This window comes from Miscanthus floridulus, chromosome 19 (genome assembly GCF_019320115.1).
Source record: "Miscanthus floridulus cultivar M001 chromosome 19, ASM1932011v1, whole genome shotgun sequence".
Lineage (NCBI taxonomy): Eukaryota > Viridiplantae > Streptophyta > Magnoliopsida > Poales > Poaceae > Miscanthus > Miscanthus floridulus.
The window spans coordinates 67,817,418-67,827,013 of NC_089598.1; the positions used below are offsets into that span (position 1 = coordinate 67,817,418).

General features: G+C 45.6%; 1 protein-coding gene across 1 annotated transcript; it reads right to left on the reverse strand.

Annotated features, from left to right (window-relative positions):
• Positions 1-945: 945 nt before the first annotated feature.
• Positions 946-1,968, reverse strand: LOC136529724 (protein DMP4-like). The gene has a single exon (XM_066522795.1). It carries the CDS (start codon positions 1,948-1,950, stop codon positions 1,141-1,143), a length of 810 nt encoding a protein of 269 aa, XP_066378892.1. The 5' UTR covers positions 1,951-1,968; the 3' UTR covers positions 946-1,140.
• Between the last annotated feature and the right edge of the window lie 7,628 nt (positions 1,969-9,596).

Genomic DNA, 9,596 nt, shown 5'->3' on the forward strand with positions numbered 1-9,596 from the left:
AGTTTCTGGAGAAACTAGCAAAAGTATTATTCACTTTCATGAAGGAGAGTCGACCATTTTCCAATGCAAAACGACGAAGGTTACCGATCCATAATGAAGATTACAGTTTGGTATTGTGATGTTGTAGCTCCCATTGACACCATCTAGAGGCTCATTTGGGCATTTGCATTATGAAAAATATTGCTTATATGTTTAGTTAGGTGCCTAACTTTGAGGGACCTTCTGCAATGTTCCCATTTCAGCCCAAAAGGGGATCCCGGGATCCCCATCTCTGTAGTGGATTGTTCTTCCCTTTTTATCTATTTTTAGAGAATGGAACTTGGAGATTACGATCTAGACTTGTTTCTTACTACTAGAATAAGATCACCCCCTCAATATAAACGAGAGGATCACGACCGATTCAGGAATCCAATATCCAATCTTTTTTTTTCTTCTATTATACACTTTTTACCCTATTTTATCAATCTCTTATTGTTCATTGCATCTCTCCATGAGATCCAACGACATTCTAGGTAGCCTTGACGATATTAAAACAACTTCTAGTGTGCATCTCCCCGACGGAACCTCTCAGGAGGTGTTCCTGAGTTCTTGCGGTGATGGACGGGCTTCAAGTCGGCCTAATCGATCCCTACATCTGTCTCGCTGGTTTTGCAGTTGATTGCTACGTGTGATGTGTCGTGTGTGACCTCGGGTGTTTTTGCTTGACCTGATCCAACGTCAACAGTTGGATTAATACTATGACAAGACGTCACTTATTTTTTCCTAGTCGAAGTAAAGAAAACGTCCCCCAGTCTATCTAGTTTTCAGCAAAGGAAGGCGGTAATGATTACTAGACCACCAAGTGAACACATTGTACGTGACGACTAAGCTACGAGGCTATCACTGAGATGTGCAAATTGTAATAATTTACTCGAAGATAAGAGTTAACAAGCCGAACGTGTGAAATTAATAATAGCACAATATATATTTGCACTGGTACTTAATTACTCAAAGGTCGCAAGCTAAAAATGTAAACAATAATGCATGTCCAGGAATATCCTAATCAAGTCAACTCTCTCAGTACGACACCACCACAACAAACCTCTGAGAACAGGGAGAAATCAGCTGCTAATTCACAGCAACAATAACATGTGTATCTCATCAGGCGGCGGGGACCGGGAATCCGATCCCGTGCCGTGTCGACGGGAATGTGGCGAAGAGCAGCGTCCCGACGAGCCCTCCGGCAAGCGGCACGGCAGTTAGCACCTGCCGCGTGTCGTAGGACATGACAGGGTTGAAACACGCCCCGACATTCCTATCGAACATGGCCACGGACATGAACACGATGAGGGACAGGAACGCGTGGAAGAAATCGATGAACTTGAGCCGTTTCTCGGCGGCTTTCTCCGGCGGCGGCGGCGGCGTGCCGTCGATGACCCACAGCCCCCGGCGAGTGGCCACCACGTACCGCACGGCCCCCTTGGCGTCGTGGAAGCTGTCCGTGAAGCAGAGGAAGAAGCACCCTGCGGCGCAGAGCACCACGAGCCAGGCCGTCATGACGCGGTTCACGTCGTCGCACTTGCCGCCGTTGGTGAACACCGGCGACAGCACCTCGAAGACGAGCACCGCGCCGGTGGGGAGGTGCTTGGCCAGCTCCGCAGTGCTCCGGAACGCCTGCGACATTGCACGCTCCAGCCTCGTCGCCTCGTCGTCGGTGGTACTGGTAGCCCCACCGTCGTCTCCCAGCCCCTCGTCGTGGCTGTCGCCGTTCGGCTCAGCCAGGAGTGGCTGGGTCTCCGGCGCCACGTGCTGGCCGTCGGAGATGCCAACAACGACAGAGCCTGAATTTCTCCCCACTGATGAGGCTCCAGCAGAAGAAGCCAGCACGGCAGTTGCCGGAGCCGATGCAACGGCGGCAGCAGTCGGCGTGGGCTTCTGGGACTCGAGATCAACTTGTTTTCTGGATGCCATCGTGCGGACGAATAACCAAGATCGAATGGTTCTTTGTGGATAGAGTATATAAGTTGGTCGATGTTGGGAAAGAGTGGGTTTGTGGCATGCAAGTAAGTGTTGTGTTAAGCGCAAGCAAGAGGAGACTTGCAAGCAACCCGTCAATGTTTTCCGTTCATATGGAGGACCTCGTCTGGCTTAACATTGGGGTAGTCTGCGGATGCAAGACAAATGAACGATATGCAATTGCGACGTTGCTATCATTGAGAGTGAGAGTCTGTGATTTGTGAATGCACACATTGGATCGATGTTTATATATACATATAAAATTGCCACGGGCAGTGGCAGGAACCCTCCCAACGTTAAATTACTAATCACAACCCGAAGAGTCTGAACGTGTCCAGCTGGGTTTAGACTTGGCAAAATTGACCGTCTGAATGGGTTTGGTCACAGAATGGCTAACATGATAAGGCCGCAAACGTTGGGTGCCAACGTCTTGTTGGATTGAAATTGAATATGCTTTATTCCTCTGACCAAAAGCAAACACCAGATTTATAATGCGCGATCCATACATCGACATCCTGTGGCCTAAGCAACAGCCTGTTTGATTCAGAATTTCGATTCCCTCTTTTTTTTATTTGCACAGGATTAGCTCGCCTTGGGCCTTCTCCCTGTGCGCCAGCCGCTGGCAAAGTTACCTCCACGAAACCTTGGCTGCTCAAGTTCCCTGGTTAGCTTGCACACCAGAGGGAAGAACAGCTATGAGCGATCATATGAAGACAATTGGAATTAGTAAATCTCAAGGCAAAAGTAAAAGTTTCTAATGTCAGCATGCAACTTTAGGAAGGAGTGCTAGGAGCACATCACCTGTGTTGTTCTTCATAGGCTTCTTGAAGGAGCTACCTGTCCACAATGAACTCTCCTGCTGATATAAAAGATGAGAAAGAGGATCAATGAAGCGAACCAGCAAGTTAGATGATGCAATCTGTAGAGGTTATCATATATAGATTCTAGCCAATGCTTATCGCGGAAGGATTCTGCTGCCGAAAGAACATCCTACTTTTCAAAGATGTGGGATGGCGCGGGTTAGGGCTGGCTTTAGCACTATTAGCAGGCCTAAACACATGCCAAGCCACCAAGGTACGCTGGTGGGTCGTTGTGGCTTCTACCTTGTTGCTGGACTGGGCCATAACTTTTCAAGAGGTGTAGGGCGTGATTGGATGACTGCATTCGGCCCAGCCAAGCTCGCCCCAACCAGGCCCGCACGATGCAAAACAAGCCTTTCAGCCAGGCTCATGACGTGCGGCAGTGGCTCCTATGGGCCTGTCAAGGTGACGACGCCAGCGGAGGATTACAAGGACGGCGACACGGTGCTCGTCTGCAGCGGGGCCAAGATCGGAGGAGGTCCGGATCCGTGCCGGAAGGAAATGGTACCCACCTCTCAGCGGCATCCCCTCCGACCTCCCATGCTATTTGCTCGTGTGTGCTGCGTCGTCGTCCATGGCCATGTGGCAGAGGAGGAGCAGAGCCTCGTCCTTCTCCTTCCTTCCGCTGTACGCCCACCACCTGCTGGACACAATATCTGAGAGAGGGGTAAACTTACCGGCACGGAGAAAAGGTAATTCTATGCCAAACAAATCAACCACCAAACACACCATTTGCTAGTTAGGCGTAGAAATTACAGACAACCAAATAACTAGAGGTGGCTTGCTGAGAGAGGCTAAAGCTGCCTAGGTTAGAAAGCTAGCCAGAAAACTAAGCACACCCTATGATACCGACGAAGCGCGCGCAACATAGAAAAAAGCTATGTGCGGCAGAGTTTGACAACCAACCAGCCGCTGAGTACAGCCACGAGAACCAATCACACTGCCCTTGCATGGAGTAAGCCTAGCCAGCAGGAGCTTGGCTCTCAGTGCGAGAGAGGCCGAACAAAAAAGCAAACAAATCAGGCCCGTATAGTCATGAAAATAGATGGCAGCGGAGCAGATACTGCATCTCCTATGTCCTAATCCGCTTTTCTTTATTGGACTTGAAGCGGAGTGGATAATACACAGACATGGATACAGATGTAGATATTTTCAGATGTCGGAAATGGTGCAGAGATGGAGGCTGTAGACAATGTTATTAGCAAGCAGTAGACAATTAATTTAGTTGAGGAAATCAAGCAACAAATGAGCAAGGCTGTAGAAAATGTTATTCATGAACAAATCTAACAAAACGCCGCCGTCCAACCTTGCTTAGATCCCATGGTCTAATAAAGTCTAGGCACTAAAGTACTAAACTTATATTAGCTCTTAAGGCTCTAAAGGTGATCTAAAATGTTGTTCAAAATTTAGCCAATCTATAAAGATCATTAGCTCATTAGACTACACAAATATGTTAAAGTAGTCTAAAATTTAATAGGCAACTAAACTTTTGACCATGGGATCTAAATAGAGCGAACCTACTATGATGAGTTGAATCAAGTTCATAGGGAGAACACTACTACAGAATTAGTTTGTAGTAACGAAACCTTTTTTTTAGGAGCGGCTCACTCTGCAGCCGCCGGGTCCCATGAACCTAGCCGCCCCTATAAATGGCACAATAGGAGCTGCTGCTGATACGAGCCGTTCCCTACAAATTAGTCGATTTGTTGGGGCGGCTCACTCACCAGCCGCCCCTACTATTCGATTTATAGGGGCGGCTACCACTGTTTTGATTTGTAGGGGCGGCTCAATCACCAGCCGCCCCTACAAATGCCCGACGTATAAATGGTTCATTCTTTCTCCTCGGGTCACTCACTTTAACCCGTAAAAAAAGGGTAGGGAGGCCTTGGGCACCTCCCAAAAATTGCTCTACTAAGGGTGAAGGTTTTGGTATCATTTCTTTTGGTGGAGAGATTATAGAAGGTAAGAAAATGCTATTCCAAACTTTTTTTGAAGTTTTAATGGTTGGTTAGTGAGTAATTATAGTTTTGCTTTTCTCTCTTTTCTATGATGCTTGAGCCATGTATGAAGCAAATAAGACCCTAGTTTTGAAGGTACTAGGAAAATTGGTTAGAGGAATAAGATTACACCATTTATTAGTCAATCTTTGTTGATTTTAGTGGACTATTAGTAAAGTTTTATGGATCATAAACAAAAATTTACAAAAAGAAAAAAAATAAAAAACCAAACCCTAGATCTTTACAAAAAAAGAAAAAAAAGAAAAAACCAAACCCTAGATCTAGATCTAGATCTAGATCTAGGGTTTGGTTTTTTTTTATTTTTTTTATTTTTTGTAAATTTTTGTTTATGAAATGGGACTAAGTTTGCATGAAGGTTAGTGGGTAAAATATTAATTGTTGCTAATTGTTGTCTTTGAATTTGTTTATTGTAATAAAGAAATGTATATTATTAATTAGTTATGGATAAATAGGTCATTAATTAATTATTCTCTAGCATGGTGTTTGATATGTATCATATCATTATATTTGCTAAATAATTATTTATTTCAATGAATTATTAATTTGATTCATGTATATACATTAATATATATCCGAGTAATTAGTCATTTAATATATTTTCTTTGATTGTGTCGATACGGGACCCACCGGATACCCCATAATGCAGGAAGAAGATCTAGTCTAACTAGGATTTCTTTCCCTGTAAACTTAGTAGTAGTAGTATTCTGTAATCCTACTATGAATCTTATTGTAAATCGACTAGGACTCTGGCCTCCTGACTATATAAAGGAGGGCAGAGTTCCTAGAGAAGAGACTTAGACAACACAACACTTTACAATCAATCCAACGCAAAGGCTAACGCCGACTAGACGTAGGGCTATTACTCGATCACGGTCGAGGGCCTGAACCAGGATAAATCGACTGTCTCTTGCGTTTACCATCGAGTTCTGCATACGCTGAAGCCCGAACATACTGCCCCGGGTACCCCCATGGCAGGCTATCGGTGGTGAAACATCGACAGCTGGCGCACCAGGTAGGGGCTTTCGATGACTTTGCATCCGAGAGCTCGATGGACCTCGACAACATGATCTTCTCGATGGGATCAACCTTCATCTTCGGCTCATGGATCTGCGAGGCGGACGACAATGGCAGGCTCCAAAGCCGTCTCCTCAAAAATTCGGATCACCATGAAGACCATTCTATTTCGATAACTACGACAGATCAACTTGCTGGAAGATTCGCGCAGCTTGTGATGTCCGATCCAACTCAGATTTCACGGCTTCACGCATCGGATTCAAACTCAGTTTCCACTTCCGAGACGGAGTCTTATCCGAGTTCTTTTAGAAAATCGAGTTCTTTTCCGACAAGGCTCCGGAACACGACGTCAACCTATCAAGAATACAACTCAGAGTACACTCAGAGTACTTTAAAGAAGTCGGGTCCTCTTCCGTTTGGACTCCACAATATGGCAACATCTTATCAGACACGGCCCAAAGAATCCACCAATCTGGTGCTTAGAATGCCACTAAAAGGAGCCCAGGAAGGTCTGGTCTTAACTATAACATCTCAAGACTGCATCGTCCACTGGCCAGGTTCCGTTCCTGAGGATAGCGGCACCCAACTAGTCGACAATGTGACAACAACAATTCTACCCTACCAAGAAGGAGACTCGATCTGCGACCTAGAAGCCTCTACTGAAGTTATCAACAACTCTGACAGTACGGAAACCAACGCCGATGACAGAACAACTCACGCTCGAGAAGTATTCATGATTCGCCGTCCTTGATCACCATTGGTCCCCCAGAAGCGCCCAACGTCAGGTCTTCAAATGAATCTGAGTCCAACATATCACCATTTACCCAGGGGCACGATGGTGAGACCGAGAGTCAGAGGCAAGCCAGAGAGAGAAAGAACAAATTGAAACAAGGACGTCAATGCCGTGCTAAGCAGCGCAAGGAAGCTTGGATCAGATATGAGTCAGACCTAGCCGAGTACAATAGAAGAAAATCAGAGTGAGAGGTCGAAGAAGGATGAGTGGCGAATACACCCTACGATAAGATCCAAGAGGCACTAGAAGAACTCAGGGCAACTTCACATCCTAGTGAAAAACAAGAACAGCTCCGGGACTTCCTCCGATCAATAGTCCTAAGAACGCACGACGGAAGGGCCCGCTCAAGACTACCTAACAGGTCAACATCTCATGAGCAGGAAGATCAAAATCAAAGGAAGTCCGCTTTCGAGAGACTTGGACCAAGTGGAAGTCACAACAGAGAAAGCAGAAGAAACCATAGTCAAAACGACCGAGTCGAACAACCAAGAAAGGCCAGAAGCAAAGCACCTACTCGGACAGCCACGCAAAACTACTCTCACCAAGACAACAGTTGGCAAGAAGGGGGCACTAAATCAGAATACATAGAAGCCAGAACGCACGATAGATTCCCCCATTTTGCAAACAGACTTGCTTCAATACGACTGCCTCACAAGTTCAAGCCGTCCAACCACTCCAAGTATGATGGCAAGACCGAACCAAAGCAATGGCTCAGGATTTACTCGCAATCGATTGAATTGGCCGGAGGAGACGATGACATCAAGACCTTGTTCTTTCCCATGGCCCTAGAAACCATGCCACTTTAATGGTTTGACAAATTTAATCCAGGATCAATCAGAAATTAGGAGGACTTGCAAAGAACTTTCTGCGAAAATTTCGTGGGTATCATTACACACCCAATCACCCACGCAGAGTTAAAAGGACTCAAGCAGAAAGGAGGTGAAAGTCTCAGAAATTACTATCAACGATTTGGCGAACTACGAGCTCAAGTACATAACATCACCCAACGAGAAGTAATCGAAGCTTTCTCTCACGGAATCCTGGCTAGGTGGCAATTTTAAGACTTTTGCAAAGAAAACCCAAGAAACAATGAAGAATTCAGACGAACAGTGGAAAAGATGATTACTGTGGAAGAAAAGACACGAGAAAGATTCCCGGATAGAAACAACCGAGACAACCTGAACAAGTAAAATCATCGAAACAACAGACAACAGGAAAGAAAACGTGGACCAGACAACACCGTAGCAGTGACTGACAAATCAAGGAAGTTTTCCAAGCCTAGAAGGTATGATGACATTAAAAACATGCGTTGCATCTTGCACCCCAAAGGAAATCACACCATTGGAGATTGCTACACCTTCAAAGATCGATACACAAGAAATGATAGTAAGGAGAATACCAAAGAAGGCAATCAGAAAAAAGAAGAAGACAACCATGAAGACAAGGGATTCCAAAAATCCAGGGGGACAGTAGCAGTAATCCTTGCCGGAGTTCCTGATTCCAGAAGCAAACATCAAGAAAAGCTAGCGTTATGAACCATCATGGCAGCAGAACCGGCTACACCAAGATATCTCAATTGGTCATAGTATCCAATCCAATTTTCAAGAGAAGACCAATGGACTAGCGTAGGAAACGCAGGCCATTACCCACTGGTTCTAGATCCAACTATTGTCGATTTGACTGTCATGAAAGTACTAATCGACGGGGGAGCCGGACTCAACATCATTTTTTCAGAAACTTTAAGGAAGATAGGACTACAACTCGCTGAGATGATTACACCAATAAGCACACCTTTTTATGGCATAGTACCCGGCAAGGCAGCAATGCCACTTGGACAAATCACTCTACCGGTTACTTTTGGGACTCCCTCGAACTACCGTACACAGTTCATCAAGTTTGAAGTTGCGGACTTCGATTCATCATATCACGCAATCCTCGGGCGCCCAGCACTAGCAAAATTCATGGCGATACCGCATTATCCATACCTGTTGCTTAAGATGCCAGGGCCTAATAGTGTCCTTTCTCTTCGAAGTGATTTGAAGCGCGCTTTTGACTGCGATGTTCAGGCAATCCAAATTGCAGTAAAAGCACAGGCCGCCGATGAAAGAAAAGAAATAGCCACTATTGCAGCAGAAATGAGCCCAGAAGAGCTAGAGATACCGGCTAAAAAACCCAGCATCCTAGCACCACCAAAAGAAGCCGACGTCAAGCAAATTGACCTAGGCACCGGTGATCCCTCCAAAACGGCAACCATCAGCGCCCACCTCTCGGCAAAATAGGAATTCGCGCTCACCAACTTTCTTCGGGACAACAAAGATATCTTCGCTTGAAAGCCAGTCGACATGCCAGGGGTCCCAAGAGGGTTAGCTGAGCACAGAATTGATATCAATGAAGGCTCCAAGCCTGTGAAGCAACGACTACGACGATTCTCACCCGACAAGAAGGCAGCAATTAAAAAAGAAATCACAAAACTAATGGCAGCCGGATTCATCAGATAAATCCTCCATCCAGATTGGCTAGCAAACCTAGTTCTAGTACAGAAAAAGAATACGGACAAGTGGCGCATGTGTGTCGACTACACAGATCTCAACAAACACTGCCCAAAAGATCCGTTCGGACTACTACGCATTGATCAGATAGTTGATTCAACAGCAGGATCCGCCCTATTATTCTTCCTTGATTGCTATTTAGGATATCACCAGATTGCATTAAAGGAACAAGACCAGAGCAAGACATATTTCATCACTACATTCGATGCCTACTGCTACAAAACCATGTCATTTGGACTCAAGAATGCTGGTGCCACTTACCAAAGAGCTATCCAAACGTGCCTTGGTGATCAGATCAGCGAAAACGTAGAGGCATACGTGGATGACGTAGTAGTAAAGACAAAGAACCCGGATACACTCATTGAAG

Coding starts and splice junctions, on each gene's coding strand:
- LOC136529724 (XM_066522795.1), bottom strand. CDS start 1,950: ATGGCATCCAGAAAACAAGTTGATCTCGAGTCCCAGAAGCCCACGCCG.